Source organism: Nothobranchius furzeri, chromosome 5 (genome assembly GCF_043380555.1).
Source record: "Nothobranchius furzeri strain GRZ-AD chromosome 5, NfurGRZ-RIMD1, whole genome shotgun sequence".
NCBI classification, from domain to species: Eukaryota; Metazoa; Chordata; class Actinopteri; order Cyprinodontiformes; family Nothobranchiidae; genus Nothobranchius; species Nothobranchius furzeri.
Window position 1 is genome coordinate 750,930 of NC_091745.1, and position 22,561 is coordinate 773,490.

The window sequence follows — 22,561 nt, forward strand, 5'->3', positions numbered from 1 at the left end:
ACGAAGAGAGACTCCAAAATGCTCTGCGTGTCCTGAAAAGTGCAGGCCTAAAACTGAACAATGAGACAGCTGAGCTATTTGGGACATTGAATCGGCGGTGATGGCATTCAGCCTGATCCCTCTAAAGTAGCCGCCATCACAGAGCTACAGCCCCCAACTGATGTGCCTGGCTTGAGGAGGTCCCTGGGCATGGTCCATTACCTTGGTTGCTTCCTGCCCAACTTATCTGAAGTAATAAAGCCACTCAATGACCTGTTGAGGAGCGAAACAATGTGGACCTGGGACACAGCACAAGATAACGCATTCAACAAGGTAAAACAACTCATTTCTACCGCACCTTCACTTGCATTCTATGATGTAACCAAACCAACCGTGGTGAGTGCAGACGCGAGTAGCTACGGGCTAGGTGGGGTACTGTTACAGAGACACTCAGATGGACTGAAACCAATAGCTTTCTGTTCAAGATCATTGACTGAAGCTGAGATGCGCTATGCACAAATAGAAAAAAGAATGCCTGGCTGCAGTTTGGTCCTGCGAGAGATTTTCCACTTACCTATATGGCCTTAACAACTTTATGGTCCATACAGACCACAAACCGTTGGTTCCCCTAATTAACAACAAAGATCTTTATAGGGTCCCCTTGAGGTGCCAATGGTTGCTGATGCGGATGATGAAGTATAACCCCATCGCAGAGTATGTGCCGGGGAAAACACTGACAGTAGCCGACATGCTTTCCAGACAGCCATTGCCTGTAATAACAAGTGAAGTGTCCGAGCTAACGTATGATGTTTCAGTGTTTGAAGATGCAGCTCACACGGCATGGCCAATGTCACCTTCCAAACTGGAACGGATCAAGCAGGAGACGAGTGTGGATTATGGCCTGCAGGTGGTGAAAAGACTGATCTTGGAGGGATGGCCAAAGTATGTGGGGAGTGTACCCGCACAAGCTAAAGTCTATCACCACTGCAGTAACAGCCTGTCGAAATCAAAGGGTCTTGTGCTGTATGGAGACCGCATCGTGATTCCCCAAAGTATGAGAAAAGAGATCCTTCACCGGTTACATGACGGACACCAAGCCATCACCAAGTGCAAGGAACAAGCGCGCCTGAGTGTGTGGTGGCCCGGACTAGGAAAAGACATCCAAGAACTAGTGACAAAATGTCTGGAGTGCATGAGAGTCATACCTACACAACGGAAGGAGCCTCTGATTACAACACCACTACCACAGAGGCCCTGGCAATCGATAGGCGCGGACATCTGTGAGTATGAAAAAGAACATTACTTGGTAGTTGTGGACTTTTATTCTCGTTATTTAGAGTTGGCTCACCTACCGGACATGAAGAGTGAGACCGTATGTTCCCGCCTGAAAAACATGTTTGCTAGGTGGGGTTGTCCAGATGAACTCACCACTGACAATGCTACACAGTTTACGAGCAAAGAGTTTGAAAGTTTTTCTGTAGCCTATGATTTCAGGCACATCACCTCCAGCCCCCACTATCCTCAGGCCAATGGTGGGGCAGAGAGAGCTGTTCAGACAGCAAAGAGGATTCTCTGGCAGGACGACCTGTTTTTGGCTCTCATGGCCTACAGAGCCATGCCAGTACAAGCCACAGGGGCCAGTCCTGCCCAGCTGATGATGGGTCGTCAGATCAAGACGACTGTACCTAAAATTGGTAAGAATCTGCTGCCTAAGTGGCCCAACTTTGCAAAGGTGCGTGCAGCTGATGCCAAGGCGAAAAGGAGCTACGAACATGCCTACAACCAACGCCATGGTGCCAGAGCACTCCCACCCCTTACACCCGGGCAGGATGTTGTGGTGAAACTTGATAGTGATTCTGGCTGGAAATCTGCGGCAACGGTCCAACAACCACATCCCTCCGAAGTTCTACCTGATCCAGACAGAACATGGGACACTGAGGAGGAACAGGCGCCACCTACGACCAATATTCCTTCCTGGTGTGGCAGATCAGCCGCTACACCATCGTCAACACCCCAACCTACACCTTTAGGCTCCCCTGTCAGAGGGGCTGCTTCACCTTCTGAAGAGTCTGTTTCTCCTGCCCAAGGGACCGTCCCAGCAGACCTTTCTGATTGTCCTCCAGGATCAGCTTGGATGTCTTCTACAGGCAGAGTCATCTGGCCCCCCAGGAGGCTCAAGGGCTTTGTTTGTTATTGAACCGTATAGCTGGCCTAAATGGAGCAGAATAACCTGCTATAAGGGTGCTTGTGTAGTCCACCCCATCACCCCAATGACACATGTATGGTTGGGTTGTGTCCTGTTGCCTCCATCCTTTGAAAAAAAAAGTGTTGGGTGATTGTTTGCAATTATTGTGATTGACTCTTTGGTTAAAAGCATCTATGTTATGTTTCTACTGTCGGTTGCTGTTACAGAGGGTTCAAATGCTTTGAGGAAAAGACGTATTTTGTTCTTTCACATACTCTGTTTACACTGTCTCTGACTCAAAGGAGGGGAGATGTCATGTGAATAGATACAATGTGTATGCCTTTAAGACTTGCCTGAAGTGGGAGGAGTTTTGAAGGGACTTCGGCGGGCTGAGAAATAAACACAGCACCTCTCGAGCTGAAGGACGTTGAGTCATTTATTATGTTGGTTGAACTTAGAACAAAGGCAGACGAAAGTTTCCTACCTGGTAAATGTGGAGAACACCGCTCTGACAGATCTGGATGCTGCGCTGGTGCCGTCGTTAAAATAACAAAACTACATTTCCACTATAATTGATTATGGTACTCTTCTATGATGCAGAATTGTTTATGCCCCCATCTCATGCATTGATTATTTGATTATTTTCCTCAGCTCAATCTATCCTACATCTCCCGGTCGGCCGTCGGGGGTGGGGGTGGGGGGTGGGTGGGGGTGCGCAGGGTTTGGGGGCCACAAAGAGAGGACTCACAGGCTGCTATTTGCGGACCACTGGCGTACGGCATACCTTTCATAGGCTCTAGTAATTAATGGCCGGCTCAGCGGTAGCTCACGGAATGAACATCGTGACCACTCATCCGTACGGAGTTGCAAAGCTATTTCAAGCCCAGCTACAATGTACAGGAATAAAGTTTATGCGTGCATCTGTGTCGCCTCCGCTGAGTATGATCAACAGTTTCATACGTGACGTCTGGAAAATTCATCGTAAAACGGTATGTGACGTCGGACTGGATTGGTAACCACAGGCTGATCAGGCCCAGTTAGGATTTTAGCTTTGGGGTACGTCAGAGTTAGAGTTTTCTTTGTAACCGTCCACACAAGCACAAATATATGGCAAATGAACACATTCAATTCCTTTTGGAGTTAAATGAAGTTGAAAGAATTTTGTGAGCAGACAGGAATGATACAGACTTGGTTGTGATGAGTCAGCAAGAGATAAGGAGCAGAGGAAAAGAGGCAGGAAGCTCCATCTTAGATCAGCTGAACAGAAACCCAGAAAAGAATAATAACTTCAGAAATGAACTAACACAAAGTGTTATGATTTAAAAAGACTGGATTGGCTCGCCATTTTGTAACATGATGTTTGACTACATATGTATTAATAATGACCAATAAGATGTGATAATTCCATATAAATATGAAATATAAATCTGATTGATATTTCAATGTTTACTCAGAAGATTCCTGTTACTTTGCTTCTTCAGGGACCATAAACACACCTCGTATTAATTCAGACAGAGTCAAGTATATAGTTTATAAAAAGAATTTATTTCTTTTTCCTAAACTAATGATTATAAATGACAAGGTATGATAAATGATATGTAATGTAGTGGGCATGAGGTTATGTTATGTGATGTGTGAAATGTAATGGAAGCTAGATGGTTTAGCAAAACCGTTCTTTGTTTCTGAGAGAGTTTGTGAAGTCTGGGTTGTAAAAGTTAATTGGCTGTTTATTTAGTGATTTGTTTATAAATTCATCTGACGCAATCTGTGCCAAGTCTACGCACCCATGTGTGTAGATTGTGTGTGTGCGATCCAGGGGGTCAAGAGGTCGTGATGGACACCGCCAGTGGAGTGAACCTCTCGGTATCAGGAACCCATAGATTAGCTCCGATAGGACCCACAGTCTGAGATCTCTCCAGGTCGCGACAGGAAGCTGGAATGCTTGTTTGCGCCTAAGTCTGGTTGTTTGGTTCTTAAGCCGGGCGTACACCGTGCAACTTTTTCACTTTTTTGAGCCGATTTTCCACTCGTGCGAGAATCCACAAGATCGGGGCGAGTGTTGCGCTGAGCGTCGTGTAGTATACAGGGGGTTACGAGAGGCGATTAACACCACGTGACCAGCTACCAATCAGCAATCGTGAGCTCGCACGGACATCTGGAGTGTTTGATATTTTGCTTGATCCTCGTGAGGGTTGAATAGAATAGAATTAGAATAGAATTCAACTTTATTGTCATTGCACATGTACAGGTACAGGGCAACGAAATGCAGTTTGCATCCATCCAGAAGTGCTTTAGCCGTGAAATAGATGTATTACAATATATATTAGCAATAATATAGATGTGTAAGTATATTACAGAAATGGATCCATTACGTATGCTATAATGTACACGGTATGAAGTATGTTATGAATATTCTATGACTATAAGTATGTACAGGCTGTAGTTAATACAAGCAGTCCATGAGTTTAACGTGGGTCATATGTCAGGATGCAGAGTTCAGGAGTCTGACAGCTGTGGGGAAGAAACTGTTCCGGTACCTGGTGGTCTTAGTCCGGAGGCTCCTGTAGCGCCTCCCAGAGGGCAGCAGGGTGATCAGTGCATGTGATGGGTGACTGTGGTCTCTGATGATTTTCCCTGCCCTTTTCAGACACCGCTTCCTGTAGGTGTCCTTTATGGCAGGAAGTGGTGCTCCAGCGATGCGCTGGGCAGTTTTCCCGACCCTCTGCAACGCCTTCCGGTCCGAGGCGGAGCAGTTCCCATACCAGACTGTTATACATTTGGTCAGGATGCTCTCGATGGTGCAGCGATAGCATTCACCAGGATGTCTGAGGACAATTTGTTCTTCCTCAGAGTCCTCAAGAAGAAGAGGCGCTGGTGAGCCTTCTTGACCAGCTTGGAGCAGTTGGTAGTCCAGGTGAGATCCTCGGAGATGTGGACTCCCAGGAACGTGAAGCTGCTCACACGCTCCACTGCCGTCCCCTTAATGTGGATGGGTGGATGTGGGTCAGCATTCCTCCTGTAGTCCACGATGAGCTCCTTAGTCTTCTCAGTGTTGAGCAGCAGGTTGTTTGTGTTGCACCACTGAGTCAGACGGTCCACCTCCTCCCTGTAGGCGGTCTCATCGTTGTCACCGTGGTGTCATCTGCAAACTTAATGACGGTGTTGGAACCATCAGCAGGTCTGCAGTCGTGGGTGAAAAGGGAGTAGAGGAAAGGGCTCATCACACAGCCTTGTGGTACACCAGTGTTCATTGTGATTGTTGATGAGCAGCGGTTATCCAGTCGGACATGTTGAGGGCGGTTGGTCAGGAAGTCCAGTAGCCATTTGCAGGTGAGGAAACTGATCCCCAGGTCTGTCATTTTCCTGATGAGTTGTGAGGGGTGGATTGTATTGAATGCTGAACTGAAGTCTATAAACAGCATTCTGGCATAGGTGTTGGTGTTGTCCAGGTGTGAGAGGACAGAGTGCAGTGCAATGGAGACTGCATCCTCTGTGCTCCTGTCCTGGCGGTATGCAAATTGGCGGGGGTCCAGGGTGGGGGGGAGACAGGATTTGAAGTGTGCTAAGACCAGCTGCTCTAAGCACTTTTTCACTTTTTTGAGCCGATTTTCCACTCGTGCGAGAATCCACAAGATCGGGGCGAGTGTTGCGCTGAGCGTCGTGTAGTGTACAGGGGCTTACGAGAGGCGATTAACACCACGTGACCAGCTACCGATCAGCAATCGTGAGCTCGCACGGACATCTGGAGTGTTTGATATTTTGCTTGATCCTCGTGAGGGTTGAAGCGGCGCAGCGAGCGGCTGCAACCCAAAAAGTACCAGAACCGCTCACGGCGCGTGCGCAATCATGCATCAGCATCGCTCACCCACTATTTCCCTAATAACACACATTGTTTGTTTTTATTTCTAAACGTTTTTTACACACAGTGACAAGGACTGTCAAGAAAGTGTGTTTGTCATGTTCATGTCAAATTAAACTGATCACAAACACAGATTTACTTTCTTTATTTCGTTTTCCTCATCCAACCCCATAAATCCCTGTGTGTCCTCCTGCAGCACTCCCAAAGGACAACAAGCAAAAGTAGACAAAAAAGTTGGACGTGTTGTGTAAAAACTGCTATTTTTAGCATATTTTTTAGGTCCGACGTGTTGCTACCAGACGTACAGTGTGAGCAGTCAGGTCGTATCCGAGAACTGGGTCGTACAGTGTGAGCGCATGACTCGTGAGATCTGTCCTGCGAGGAAGTCGTACAGTTTGAGCTGAAGCTGAGTGCTACGAGTGAAAAAGTCGCACAGTGTCCGCCCGTCTTTAAAGACAAAACTGACCAAGTAACAGACACCATTCCCCAACTTGAAGAAAAAAAAATACCTTGAAGCAGACAAAAGAATGTTACAAACACGCACCAGATTTGGCAGAGTCATAAGCAGACCAGCCCACTATAATGACTGTTTGAAATGCTCTAGCCAGCTAATCTTGTTCATCACTAGATGTTTTCCACTCTCGGTTTCAGCAGATTGTATCTACTTGTTTCTTACACTCCATTATTCAGACAATTCAAGTAAAATGTGAAATGTGAATATATATTTCTTTGCTGACGGGGGATGTTGTAATAGGATCTATTTTACAATAGGAAGCGCACAGCGCGGGGTGATACATAAGGAGATGGGTTGCCGGGCAACATGTGTCACTTGGTATGTGTGTTGCTGGCTGAAGAAGTAAACATTGAAAACTTCAACCACAAGTGTCCTTATTTAAAATACCAAATAACACTTCAACCAGGTCATCTAAAGGCTCCAAAGCTAATTTGCCTTCATTTTGAGGAAACATCTGTTGTATAATGTACATAATATCATTCTGCTGTAATAGAGATGTAGGCAACAACACATGCATCTAATATAGGTACATATAGATATATACAATATAGATAAGTGATTAGTGAAGCGGATAAGATTGCAGATAAGCTAAAAATAAATTCACATGTGAGATAAATGTACATTTTTATCCTTTAACATACAAAGAATGTACAACTTTATCAATTGATAAGAGGTTTTAAAAATATACAGTTACTCAGTAAATATGAGCAAATTGAGTTATAGCTATTTGAGTTATAGTCTGCAGTTGGGAGTGACTCTCCCACACACAAAAAGAATACAGGCTTTTGTTTCGGCAATGCAGAGAAGCAGGTTTTATGAATGAAGCTCCAGCAGCCAACCATTCAGCCATTAGCATTCCAATTTAGCTCATTACCACAGCTCGACTGTCCTTTGTTAGGCTTATTCAAACACTGTTGAAGTTATTTACATGTTTGTCCCCAAGATGTGCTGGTGAAGGATATGAGTAATGCTAAAGGTGATCATATGATGGCTGAAACAGCTTGTTTCTGCTGCTGAATAAAATTAGACTAAACTCGTACATAACTGATAAACATGATATAAAGACAGCATTTACCTTAGCAGTAACTAGAATTTGAAGATGGTTAGAAAGTTCACTAAAACATTAGAGATTATAAATCCTGTTTGTTCTTTCCATAGTAGTAATAAACTGATAATTTTCATTTTAAGGTGCTATTGTTTTATTTGTGGTAATGAAATGCTAATTTATGTAAGCAAAACAACGGAAAATTATTATTATATAGATTTTAATGTTGGCCGATCTTTATGGAAAAAAATAATAAACCAACTTTGTCCACAGGTAGCATATTTACTAGCGCGTTCCCATTTTAACACCACCCAAAAACCTCTTATTACCATCCGCAGGACAGGATTCGCTGTGATGCTGAGCAGTCCCGAGCCGCACGATGAATCCTCCGACTCGGGGCTGCAGGCCGTGAAGGCCACCGACAGTGGGGCTGATACCGGGGCGCTCAGAGGTTATAAATGCCGAGTATTTGAACACAGCCTCACATGTCGGCAGACATTCTGTAACAAAGTAAACTGTAGTGGGAAAAAAATTGGTGCTGGTCAATGGGTGAATCGTGTTATTAAAGGAAAATGATGTTGTCGCTGGTCTTCTGTAACTCCTCAAAAATGTTTTTACCACCTTCTTGGTTCTTGAGATCTCTAAACAGACAAAAAGTAAGCCACCAAGTTGCCTTGTATTTCAATCATCTACACTTTATTTACCCATGTGCATTAGGGGAGATTCTGCCTCCTACCAGACACTGTGACAAATTTGAAAATCACACAAGATGCACAACTTTATTCTTTCTCTCCTGCTGCAAAGGTCTTCTGGCACCTCCCTAATTGTATTGAAGGACTTCCATCTGTTCTCTTGGTAACTGACATTCCCCTCGCCCTTCACTCCTTCTTCAGGAGTGATGGGAGACGCTTTGCCCCATCTGCTCCCTGTCCTATCATCCTCTGCTAGGGAGAGATGACTTACGGCCAAGCCAAGTCCAGATTAACCATACGGGCAACTGGGCAATTTCCCAGGGGCCCACGAACTCTAAAGGGCCCAGGCCCAGGTCAGCAAGGGCACGAGCAAAATACTGTATCTGTTATCTCCCGCTTTATATTAAACAAACTGTCCACCCGGGCTTTTGCGCTGCACAGACCCTTCGCTGCCTATGACTTTGAACGTCAGTTGAGAGCGGTTGAGATTCAGTCTCATGCAGACTGACCAATGATGAGAGGCCCAGACCGAGTGCGCGCCACGCGTTGACCGCACCGGTGAGGTGGTCACAGGAGGACAAAACAGGTGATGCGCTCCGCTCCACAGCAGCGAAACGCATCAGGCACAAATAAAACACAGAAAGCATGAAAGGAAATGAGCCGACATAAACAATCATGTTTGTCAGTAATCTGGACTTTGATGACATTGTAAATGAATTTACTAATAGAATGGCCAGAAAGCAGTTTTTCTGAAGGCAAGAGAAGGCCCTAAGCCCATTGTGCCCAGGGGCCCCTGCAATGATAACCCGGCCCTTGACCAAGCCTTTCCCTTTGAACAGCTTTTGGTTGATCTAATCTGTACTGGGCCTCCACATAACTTGAATCTCCTCAAGCATAAGCTGAAACTTTAGCAATATAAGTGTGCATAAATCAGATATAGGTCTACCTAGGTGCTAGGCTGCAACAATCACAAGTGAATCATCCAGATTCAAAGAGCATATAACATGTGCATCATTCAGTTTAAAGGTACACGAATAACACAAACATTGAAATTAATATAAGGATTAACATACAGATTTCAATTAAATTTCAATTACTTTATTTATAAAGCACCACCTTAGCGGAAGCCCAAGGTGCTGAACAAGACATAAAACCAGAGCAGTGAGAAAACAACATATTGAATAAAAATCAGTAAAAGTCAAAATAGACAAATAAAAGCAATTAAAAACTGTGTGATACAAATGATAAAAAAAGATAAAAGCCAGTGACAGTGCTGGGGAAAGCTAGCCGATAAAAATAGAATTTAAGGCGTGATTTAAAATCCTGAAAAGAAGGTGCTTCTTCACTGTCAGGGGGAGCTCGTTCCACAGTGTAAGGGCCATTACTGAGAAGGCCTGTTCCCCCTTGATTGAAGTCAAGTTAAAGTCCTATCAGTTATCACACACACACTGCTGTGTGTGCAAAATTTGTTCTCTGCATTTGACCCATCCCCTGGGGGAGCGGTGAGCTGCAGATACAGCCGCACTCGGGAACCATTTGGTGGTTTAACCCCCCAGTCCAACCCCTTAATGCTGACTGTCAAGCAGGGAGGCATTGGGTCCCATTTTTCAAAGTCTTTGGTAAGACCCAACCAGGAATCGAACCCTGATCTCCCAGTGTAAGGCCGGGCACTCTACCACTAGGTCACAGAGCTGATCTCAGTTTCAAATGGGGAACCTCCAGCAGCTCTTGCTCAGCAGAGCGAAGGGCACGAGCAGGGACATGCCACTGCAACAGTTCAGCCAGACATAGGGGAGCGCTGCCCTGCAGAACCCTAATACATGGAGGAAAATCTTAAATCTGGCCCAATAAAACACTGGGAGCCAGTGCAGAGAAGCCAGCACTGGCATGATGGCCTTTCCAGCTCACTCTCTTTTGGCATCAGACATCATCAGCTTCTCGGTGAGTTCCTCAGCCTAACGCAGCCCACCTTCTCAGCTGATACAGCCATGCACGGAGTCGAACATTACATTGAGACTAAAGGCCCCCCTATCCATGCTAAGGCCCGGTGGCTCAACCAGGAGAGACTGGCGATTGCCAAGGCGGAGTTTGCTGTTATGGAGCGCCTCTGTATCATTAACTGTTCCGACAGCCTGTGGGCCTCACCGCTTCACATGGTTACAAAACCGGACAGGGTGGTGCCCATGCGGAGATTACTGGCACCACAATGATGCCGCTACACCTGATCGCTACCCTGTCCCTCACATCCAGGACTTCTCTAAGCATCTGGCGGGGAAGCGATTGTTCTCAAAGTTGGCTGTAGTACAAAGCTACCATCAGGTTCCAGTGCACCCTGCGGACGTCCCGAAGACAGCGGTGGTGACGCCATTTGGATCGTTTGAATTCCTCAGGATGCCCTTCGGACTGAAACATGTGGCTCAGTCCTTTCAATGACTGATGGACTCGGCACTGAGAGACATGCCCTTCACCTTTGCTTACTTGGATGACGTCATGGTCACCAGTTCATCGGAAGAGGAACATCTGTTGCACCTCAAGGCCCTTTTCACTAGGCTGGACCAAAATGTGGTGATACTGAATTTGGTGAATTCTGTCTTCAAGGTGCTGTCCAGCCACTTTTCGGACACCTGATCAACAGCGAGGGGGCCACGCCATTGCCATCGAAGATGGAGACAGTTTCTGACTTTCATCGCCCAAGCACCGCACATCCTTGGGATGGTTACCTTCTACCGTCTCTTTATCCGCCGAGCGGCCTGCATCATGCACCCACTATATGGGGCCCTTAAAGGCAAGAAACCTAATGAAACTATCAACTCGATGGAGGAGAGTGGACTTTTTACGGGATGAAAAACGTGCTGTGTCAGGCCACATTGATGGTCCACCCGGTGCCTGGAGCACCCGCCGCCCTTACTATTGATGCATCTGACTATGCAGTGGGGCTATATTGGAGCAACAGGTCAGCACCACCTGGCAACCATTGGATTTTTCCAGCCGCCAGCTGACCCCCAGATAATGGAGATACAGTACTTTCATTAGAGAGCTGTTGGCTGTCTGGCTAGCTATACGCCATTTCCATTTCACTCTGGAAGGCCATGTGTTTACAGTGTTTGTGGACAATAAACCCCTCCCATTCTCCATGTCCAAGGTGGCCAAACCGTGGTCTGCACGCCAACAACGTCAGTTGTCCTTGATCTCGGAGTACACCACCGACATCAGACACATGTTCGGGTGGCAGATTGTCTTTCCAGAGCCACTATCGGAACAGTGCAGCTGGGCCTCGACTTCTCCAGCATGGTTGCCGACCAAGCTACAGATCTGGAGATCCAGATGCTCAGGGGATCTGACACAGGTCTGCGCCTTAAGGAAGTTGCACTTGGGGATTCAGGTACCATGTTGTGGTGTGACCTTTCTGCAGGATCCCCCAGGTCACTGGTCCCAGTGGTTTGGCGGTGAACCGTTTTCGATGTGGTGCACGGCCTTTCACACCCTGGAAGGAAGGCATCCACCAAGTTGGTGGTACAGAAGTTTGTCTAGAAAGGGCTAAAGAAAGATGTGAATGTGTGGGTCGACTCATGTGTGCCCTGTCAGCGTGCAAAGGTTAGCTATCTTACCAAAGCGCCACTGGAGCCGTTTGTGGTCCCGGAGAGGAGGTTTGACTATGTTAACATTGATCTGGTGGGCCTCGTCTCTCCTTCACATGGGTTCAGCTTCATCCTCGTGATGGTGGACAGGATGACACGTTGGCTGGAGGCAGTTTCTCTCACCGCGACATTGGCGACGGACGTGGCCCGGGCGTTCTTCGGAACCTGGATTGCTGGATTTACTTGTTCTGTCTGCACACAAAGCGGTACAAGTGGTAATGCTGCTGAAATTCATCATTTTAGCCAACACATTCTCACACCCTAAGTGTCGAAAAATGTTGCGGTGTGACCAAGCGTTCGTTTCCGACGCGTTGGGAGCCCCTGTGCATCGGGAGGCGACGCGCTGTGCCAGAGTGTCATTTTCCAACGCCTGAGGTAAAACGGGAATTTCACCGGCATTTCACCTCTAACCTGTAGCAATTTAACCGTTCCCTCACCCCCAATCTAACCTTAACCCTGTATGTCAGTCTAAATTTTCCATAAGCGTGTTTGAGAGGAACGATGAAACGCGAAGCAAAGCTTTGCATGCGCAAGCTGGTTAAGGTTAGAATGGGGGTGAGGGGAAGGTCAAATAGCAAGAGAGTAAAGGTCACAATTTGGTCAAATCTCCGTTTTGCCTTGGGCATCAGAAACCGACGCTCTGGCACAGCGCACCATTTTTTGATGCTTGGGGTGTGAGAAAGTGTTGCTGCAGGTTCTCTCCATGTCCAAAATGTGCGTAAGCCAAGTCCTTAGTCAACTTAAAGTTGTACACATTTTTCTGCTAGGTTTTCTTTTATAAATCCCAAAGTTTGCTTGGAAAGCTGCTTACGCAGTTTTTCGACCCCGTTTTGTGCGTAAGCAAGCTTTATAAATGAGGCCCCAGGCCCTTTGTAGAAATGACAATGCCCAGGAAAGAAGCGGACTGTTGATGGAATGAACATTTACTGAGTTTACAGTAGAGGTGATTTTGGAGCAGGCGGTTGAGCACTGCTGAGACGTGTTGTACATGTTCCGCCATTGAGTGGGAGTATATAAGGAGTGTCAAGGTAGACGAACACCCACTGGCCCAGCATGTCCCTTAGGACGTCGTTAATCATATGCTGGAACAGCACAGGGCTGTTGCATAAGCCAGATGGCATGACTCTGTACTCCCAGTGGCCAGTTGGGGTGATAAACACCGTCTTCCATTCCTCTCCCTCCTTTATTTGGATGAGGTTGTAGGCATTCCTTAAGCCCAGTTTGGTGAATATGGAGGCCTGAGAGATGGCGTCCAGGGCGGTAATGGGTGACGGTCCCTGATCGTGATTCTATTCAGGCCTCGATAGTCTTTGCAGGAGTGTAATCCCCCATCCTTTTTCTTGACAAAGAAGAACCCCGCAGCCCCTGGTGAGGATAAAGCCTTGCTACAGGCCTTCCTGGATGTAAGTGTCCATGGCGCAGGTCTCTGCCGGGGAGGGGGAGAATAGGCGCCCCGAGGTGGGGTGGTACCTGATTGGAGTTTGGGGTTGGGTCTTATTTTTTTTTACCGCTGACCCGTTTTCATGTCTTTGTTTAGGACACTCAAAATGATAAAAATGAAAATAACTGTGGTTGAATAATAAACCACTTTTATTAAGTTCATTTATGTGTTGCTTTGTCTATTCCATTGGTTTTGGTTCTTAGAAGTAGAAGCTTTGTTTTTACCTTTCTAGCATACAGTTTTGGCTTCAGTCTGTTGCCTTCATCAGTGCGACACAGGTGTCAGCTAGAAAGGTAAACAGAACTCCTTTACAATGTTCATTATGTACTCTTTTTAAATATTAAACAAGGTTCTTTTAGCTTCGGACATGAAGGTGTTTTGAGTTACCTTTACATGTTTTGACCGTCGTCTGCGGTCTTCATCAGAAGTGTCACAGGTGGTTGTGTGACGCTTCGCAGGTTGAATACTAGATGGTTCAGGAAATGGGCCCGTGTTTTTTCTAGTAACACCTTCATGTCCAAAGCTAAAAGAACCTCGTTTAATGTTTAAAAAGAGGATATAATGAATATTGTAAAGGATTTACAAGAAAGTTTTGGAAAAAGTAGAGTCAAGGCTTTTCGCCGCTTGGAGAGGCTAGAAAAAACACGGGCCTATTTCCAGAACCATCTAGTATTCAACCTGCGACGCATCACACAAACACCTGTGACACTTCTGATGAAGACCGCAAACGACGGTCGAAACATGTAAAGGTAACTCGAAACACCTTCATGTCCGAAGCTAAAAGAACCTCATTTAATAAGGTAAAAACAAAGCTTCTACTACTCTCTCTATATATAGGTGCTTTTATAAGACACACCTTGCTGGCAAATCGGCGTAATATTACCGCAATGGTTTGTCTGTAAACGCGCCATGTCGGCATGGCGTTGCGCGAATATTGCGGCATTCGTTCCGCCTCGCTTGGTAGTAATATTGCGGTAATGGTCTGTCGTTTGCACCCTGGCGCAACAGAGGCAGATGTCATGATGACGTGGGGAGTTGTTGCTGAGCTCCGGCTGGCAAATTTATTGAAAATGAAAGTAAACAAAGGCAATGAGGTTTGCTTTTTAAACAAAATTAGATGAAATGGCAAACTGGAGTGCCGTAGCGCTCCATGAGCCTCTCTGTTAGAACTGAAGCTCACCAGAGACTGCACAGGGACTGATGGGGACAGACACCTTTAGGAGCTGCTTGTTAAAAAATCTTAACGATGGGGTGGGGCTGGGTTGGTGACCTCGGACTCTGTGAGGCTCTGTAATGCTGCTGCTTTGGGCCCTGGCAGGATGGGCTGGGGTCTCCATGCCCTGGGTGGCAGTTTGACAACAGAGTTGCCTATTGGGGCCAGTGGGGGAGCTGGCTCCCTGGAGGGCTAAGCCCAACCAGCCATTCCTCCCCATCCCCACACATTTCTCTCCTCCTGCTCCCTCACATCATCACACAAACATGCACATAGGTCCTTGGGGGGTGGACAAGTCAGGGAGTGTGGGTATGGGCCCCATTTCCGCATTCCTGTGACAACCTACCCCCCAATTTTATTTGCACCTTATACACTTCCACCGACGACATTCCATGCAAACACACACTTAGGGCCTTGGGAGTGAGCACATTCAACGACACTTGGCAGGGGGATTTCTCAGCCTCCTCCCGAGTGCCAGTGCCCACTTCCAATTTTAAACTGCACTTAGACACCGAGGGCTGTGGGTACAATTGGGGTGGTGTGGTGGCATCCGCTGTCATAGGCCAGACAATGCCCGCACTGCTCGCTCACCACAGCCATGGAATACACCTCATCAACACACAACACTATAATGGAGCAGGCGGAGGGAGACTAGGGGTCTTAGCACAGCTCTGTTGTTGCTTGGCTTCCTGGGGCTGGAGGCTAGGAGGAAGATCTGGCCGTCTGGTTGGGGTCTGGGGTGGTGGGTTGCTGTGCTCAGCGTTGGGCGGGGGAGCCTGCTCATCAGCACCCCAGCAGAAAGGGTCAAACTCTGGTAACCGGTGATGGTTGTACCCTATGTGCAGCAATACCGGGACCAGAGTGAATAGGGTGTGTATGGGGAGCATGAGTGGGTGTCCGGCGTGCATTTTTGTAAGTCTTGGGTTGTATGTGCATGTGTGAGCATGAGGGAGGGAGTGTGTGACTGTGTTTGTGTATGACTGTATATGTCAGGTGGGGCCTTTGACTCCTCTCTTCTCCTGGGACTTCTTTTGATGATATAGATCTTCGTCTCCCCTCCCCCTGCCACACCTGGTGTGGGGTGTGGTGCCTTGGTCTGCCTAAGTGTTCGTGGCTCCCGGGTCTGGGGGTTTAAGATTTCTGGCGTCTGCTTGATCAGTCCTGGTGGGGTCTGGGTCCCTGGGCTCTGCTGGGTCCCCGGCGGGGGTAGTCGCCCCTGGGTCCCGGGTTGCTGGGTCCCGGGCTCGGCTGGCTAGGGGGTGGGAGGTGGCGGGCGGGCCTGTGGGCTTGCCGCTGATATCTCCCGGGACTCTGCCGGCTGCTGGTTGTGGCCCCCCCGGGGCGATCCTCTGTGCCTCTCGAGGGGGGCGGGGGCTTTTCTGGCTGCAGTCTCCTTGGGGTTCCCGTGTTCTGGGGCAGCGCCTGGATCTCTGGGACTTGGAGCTCCCCCGTCTCCTACACATCTTTGGCGGCCGGATCTGTGGTCCCTCACACTCTCTATTGGACGCTCCTACAGAGAAACCTTACATAAACAAACACGTGTACACACACAGGTGCTCTCAAAAGTATGGGCTTGGGCACGTTCAACACTTGTCTTAAGGCTGTCGTTGCCACTAAATACACTATGATTTATTATCGTGTGATTGTTCAGTTAAACAATATTGATTTTATATTTCATCATCAGGTTGACGCAGATAGCTTGCTCCTGATGTATTGTTGTGTGTCCCATTTTTTTCTTGCTCTTTCTCTTTCTGCAGGTCTAGAAGCAGACTCTTGTTCATTATTGTTTATTTTTGTGGACCCCCCCCCCCCTCCCCAACTCTCCCCACCTTTTGTCTTTTCGTTTCTCTTTCACCTCTGTCTCCGTGTCTGGTCGGAATTACAAAGCATTCAAAAACAATAACAATAAAGTTTTAAGTATCAGGCGTGACATTAAAAGCAGACGCTTTGGTGCTCCACCTGAGAGTAAATCTGTACGGCTTGTCATCAGCATTCAGACATCAATTCTGTTTGCTTCACGGCTAGACAGGACACGGTAAAAAAAATAATTCTTAACGATCACGGCTTCAATCGCAATAAAAAGCAAGTTATATCCAAGATAAACGGAAGTCTGCGGCAGCGCTGAGACCGCCCCATACCCCTTTATGCCGCCATCACCTAATCTTTTATAAAATTGCCATCCGATTGCGCCACATTACCGCCACTGTCTGATCTTATAAACAACCTTTATCCTCCCCAGGGAGCCGCGGCACATCCTGTTTTGCTAACACTATGGTCCTGTATAAACAGCCCATAAGAACCAAAAAGTGGAAGTAATAAAGGTTTGTTCTTATGCTTTATCAGAACAAATGAATCCTGTCATCATGTAAAAGGATCAGGCATGTTACAATATAACACAAATAAAAAGATTTTATTCTATGCATCACATCGGGAGTCTGATAATGTCTTTTGTAGTTCAAAACCTAAATAAATATTTCTTAATTTTTAAAATTCTCTTGATATTCTGAATTTCTAAAACCAAAAGAAAGACTACTTTTTCTACATCACTTTTATCAGAAACTGAAATCCAAAAAGCTGATTCTGAAGCAGTATATGGAAGAAGAGAGCGACCTTTACAGTTTATCTCCTTTTATATCAGCAATGTATGTCAACAACTTTCCTCCTTATGTGCAGCATGACTCAATATGACACAGTAAAGCTGACTAGCTTAAATGAGCCAATTGTTTGATTTAGGATTGTGCTGAGATGGAGCATGATGGCAATGCTTTACAACAGTTAGTGAACAAGGACACTGCAGTGGACTGGGGAGCAGAGAGCGCAGCTGTAGAGATAAATCACACTAGACTGAGGGAAGGAGCTTTGAGACACTGAAGCCTAGTTTATGCTCCTGCATCAGCTCCACAAGCGAGAGACACACGCAATGACAGAGACGTTTTACCTTCGGACTTCTCCGTCTCCTGAGGAGTGTTACAAAAAAAGTCCTCGCCAGGAAACCAGAGGGCGTAGTGCTGTTCTGGGGTATCCTGTCAAGTATCCGGTCCAATATAGTGCACACCTCTTTATGCGCTCGATGTTTCCCGCCATTCATCCTTGCTGCAAATCTTTATACTCCTCCGGTCATGAGTGAATAAAAAATTCCGCGAGGTATTCCCCTAGCCTTTCCATGTCTGTCGCTAGATATTTTCGGCTTTTTTTTTTTTTATTGAGGGTGCAATGGCGCTGCTATTGATGAATTTAAAGGAAGCGGCGTCCTGACCAACCACAAGTTTGCATTTTCTGTCTCGTTTGACGGTTGTTTAGAAACGTCGGCCTGACTCCGTCCATCCTTGCGAGTCTTTTGTGGGCCATTCCCATCTGTACCGGGTCGGCCCGGGCCGGGTAGCGTAGGTTGTTTACATATCTGGGTGGCCTGGTATTTTTCCGGGCCAACCAAGGCTCATTCTCAGCCCTCTTCTGGAGGGGGTCTGCTTCAGGCCGACCAGGGCCAACACACCCACTGCTGACAGCAAATTCACACCTTCCATTAGAGCAAGCCTCTGATTGGTGGGTAGAATCAGCCCACATGGGCTTAAGGCAAGGATGTGTGGAATCAACCGGGCCAGGCTGGGGCCGACTGGGGCTACCCGGCCCGGGCCGACCCGGTACAGATGGGAATGACCCATAGAAAGCCCTCGCAATGACGGAAAATGCTGTTGCGTGTCTCCGCACTGATGCAGATACTTGGCTTGCATCCCAGTATTCGCATCTCATCCTCCATGTTAGTAGTAGAGGAGACTACAGCTAATTATAGACCACACTTCTTTCTTATTCTTTCTTTGCTATTATTGCGTAAAGTCTGCCCTAAAGGTTGATTGTTCCTAATGTATGCAAGTAAATCAATTTTATTCATATAGCACTCATCACAGACAGAAAATCACTAAGTGCTTCACATACTGTAGATCAAAACAAAACAAATAACGTCATAAATTCATAATAATCTTTTAAACAGAAATAAATTAAAATAAGAAAAATAAAGTCATAAAATTATAAAATACAACAAAACAAATTTTAGTTAAAAATAAGACAATACAAGATTTAGGTAAAAGCAGCTTTAAGTAAAAGGGTCTTCAGTGGTACTGTGGCAGCTACATGTTGGGGAGGGGAAAGGTGAAAACGATCATGTTTCAAGTCTTTTTTATTTAACCTTGTCAGGACTCACAAATTCAGATTCACAAACCTGGATGAAGCAACTGTTGTTGCTTCATGTTTTAGAGTAATCTGTGCTTTTGCACATTGTAAACATTAGACAAGCTCAAATGGTGTATACGTGGAAGACAGAATGGACAAGAATGAAAGAAAAGCTTTGTGTTTCCAGTGTGAAGAGCTGTTAGTGCTCAGCAGTGAAGCTTGTGGTTCACTGAATGCGGTACCGGGGCGGTCATCTTTAGCTTACAGCCATTCTGCCGTTCACACAGAATGTGGCTTGTGTTCTGAATGTCTCCCACAAAGGCACCAAATGATTTGCAACATGACACAATACGTTTACAACTATACCTGTAAAAATATTGTGAGCAATCACACTGAACTGATATCCTTGTCATTAATAATAAAACAAATAAAAAGCTGGCAAAAATTATGTGGATTTATGTGTCTGAATCACATCTCACTGTCTGGCTTGTGTAATTTTAACTTCATGCAGCGTCTTTAAAAAAGAAACTCCGTGTGTTAACGTTACAGGGCTCTACATCTGGATCCGCACAGCACTGCAGCCGGTGTGAATGCTCTGATTGAAAAAAATGTTTTATTTTTTATTTTTGTAGAAGCCACACAGAAACAGTGTCGTATTCATTCCACATTCTGTGTGAAACAGGCTTTTTTACCATCTACATGACTTGTGGATCTGTATGTGCCTCAGTGCATTTGGATGCCTTCACAGTTGAACCATTGTTTCCCACTGAGGTTGTAAGTGGATGACTAATCCCACCGTGTGTATGTGCATCAGGAATTTGAAAACACCGAGGGAGAGGAGTACCAGGCAGACCTGTCCGCACTGGCCTTGCCGTCCTCCCAGAATGGCCCCGAGGTTTACATCCTGCCCCTCACTGAGGTCTCCCTGCCTGTCTCCAAACAGCCAGGCAGATCAAGTAAGAAACATCAACGGTCACAAAAACTACACACTACTTTTCACAGCAACAATAACTGATACAAACATTTATTTCTTCAATAACTGCAAAAAGAGTCAAATGATTTGATTCTGGAGCTTTAAGAACTTAAAAAAATAAATTAGACACAGCATTTACTCATAATAAAATGACTCTAGCCACCATATATGTATATGTATGTGGATATAACACACTATAAAATAATACATTGTTTTTCTAAATAAATGTACTGTGATTGGCCAGCTGGGTTCCAGTGGAGTGCTGCTAGACCATCAATTTTGTTCAGCAAATGTCGGTCTAGATTATAGGTTATAATGACACAGTATCACAAACACCCATATTGATTTGGTTCATTCTAATATGCTCCACTTATCCGACTGCATGTTTCCTTCCTTGTCACCTGCTTGAATTTTATCAAGTCATACTGCCTCATATAAAAATGTGCATTTGCATGTGAGTGTGAGCCTCATTCTGGGTGCTCAGCTTGTCTCAGCCTGTGTGACTCACAGGCTTGTCTGTGCTGCACGCACGGCTCTGCTAGAATGGGGGTTAGCTGCTGCTCAGCATCTCTGGATGAGAGGGCCGAAAATGAATGGACAAGGCAGCCTGAGGTGTAAAGCCATCACCAAGCTTGCCTCTGTCCCTCTTAGCAACGGCTGTGCGATTGGTCCAAGTGTTGCTGGGTAAGACAGATTGGGAAAGGATTGCTTCCTTCCACTAAATAAAACAGGAACATTTATGATTTATTTGAATTATTTTATCTATAATGACATTTTGCTCTACACAAAATATTTCAAATATAAAACTTTATATATTTTATTATAGATATTTAGTTTGCAGATTTTTAATAAATTAATCTACAAGAAAAGCTCCATGCACCCTTTGAACAAACTGGTCTAGGAAATACTCCTACAGAAAATGTGCTGTTGTATAATTGGTAGATAAGCCAATAATATGGTTTTAGATGAGCCCAGCATCAGTTCAACATCTGGATGAATACACAATAGTGTTTGTTGTTGATCTGATGATCATATATGTGCCTTTAATTTTTTTTTGCAGCTATCAAGTGAAGCTTTGCTACAGAGTTTGAATACATCAGTGTGAGTGTGTGAAGCCATTGTGTTTATTTCCCACCGATCCTTCATTGGACCATTCCATATTCTGTCAGAAATGCCATTAACAAGACTGCACTCTCACACGATCCACATTAGGAATAATGCTGCATTTTAATTTCTGAGTCTTTGTCTGTCAGAATGGGAGGAGGTCCATGGGTTCAGGTGGTGAAAGTCTATCACCGTGACAACCTCCGCCCAGCATTCCAGTACAGAATGGGCCTTGTGTGTGTCTACATTGTCTAATGAAGTGTGTGTTTCTGCATGCATTTGAGGCACTAGGTACCAGGAGACAAGACCTAAGCATGCGAGTGGACGACAGCAACAATGGCCTTGATTTAAAGTGGGCTAGGCTAGTGGGGGAGCATAATGCTGAGCTGAAATGTTTGAGGAACACACCAGCGGAGGACTGGCATCTTGAGCCGAATACAGTGAGGGGTCTGTGGCAGAATGATGAGATGCGCGGTGGCCTAAGAAAAAGGAGGGAAACGCCTTTATGGGGTGGCGAGTTTAGATGACAATGATTTATTTTATTACTTAGGACAGAGCAACGTTTGTTTCATGTTCGGCTAAGGAATTCTGCTGTCCTGGGTGACAAGGAGACATTATGTGGACCTTATGTCATAACTAGGTCTACTACTTTCTTCTGCAATTTGCTCTACTTGGTGTGTGTGTGTGTGTGTGTGTGTGTGTGTGTGTGTGTGTGTGTGTGTGTGTGTGTGTGTGTGTGTGCGTGTGTGTGTGTGTGTGTGTGTCTGCTCTGTCTTCTCCATCCCCAGTGAGTCGTGGAGGATGGCTGCTTATACTGAGCCAGGATTCTCTGGAGGTTTCTTCCTGTTAAAAGGGAGTTTTCCTCTCCACTGTCACTGCATGCTTGCTTAGTATGAGGATTGCTGTAAAGACTCTGACACTAGTCAGTGACTCGATGCAACCTACTGGGTTCCTTAAATAGGAAACTTTTTACTGATTGGCTTAATGAACTGACCTGTATTGGAATGTTAACTATGTGAAGTGCCTTGAGACGGCTCTTGTTGTGATTTGGCGCTTTATAAATAAACTTGAATTGAAAAGGTTGAAGCTGCAGATAGAGCTGGAGTGTCAAAAGACATACTGTCAACATGTGTGCTGGTCGCAGCAGGCATGTGTGTTAAAAAATCTTTGCATCCACAGCTCATATGCTGAGCCACTGGCAGATAACTTTGTCTTCCATTTACTGGTGACTTGAGTTTAGTCCATTGAGGAACTGGGAATTTCAGTCAGCTGAACAGCTGGAAGGCCCTTGAGGCGGACAGTATGGGTGTTTGTGTGTGTCCCAGTAGGAGGATGAGCTCGGCGCAGATGGGGAGAGGCTTGTTCAGCTGTGCGAGGGCTCGGTGGGTTAAATCCATGCCGGGGCGCTCCCTCTCTATCTCTCATGCACAATGAGTTTGCGAAGCCTGGGGCTGGAGCAGGAGCCATGGGCTTTTGGTTCCCACACAGAGCCTGGGGTTTACCAGGGTCTTGGACTCAGTCCCTGTTATGGCGGTGATGGTGGTTATCCGCTCGACTTTATCATCATCATCATCTGGTCTATCTCCATCAACATAAGTGATGAAGATTCATGGAGGTATCTCATCTTATTCGTAACTTGGTTTTGTTTGTGAAATCTTTGTGGTTTTTGTCTTTAATTTGTTAGACAAGTAACAACTTTAGAATTATATTTAGGAAAAAAGAAGTTATTTCTTCTGGCTCATATTTTTCTG

General features: G+C 45.9%; 1 protein-coding gene across 9 annotated transcripts in view; it reads left to right on the forward strand.

Moving 5' to 3' along the window:
- LOC107378275 (serine/threonine-protein kinase LMTK1) overlaps window positions 1-22,561 on the forward strand; it is a 57,355-nt gene that overhangs the window by 26,831 nt on the left and 7,963 nt on the right. For 8 of the 9 annotated variants that reach the window (XM_015948389.2, XM_015948390.2, XM_015948384.2 and 5 more), the window contains one exon: window positions 19,548-19,689. In XM_015948389.2, coding sequence (XP_015803875.1) covers window positions 19,548-19,689 — 142 coding nt within the window. The other variant, XM_070551319.1, reaches the window with a different exon arrangement.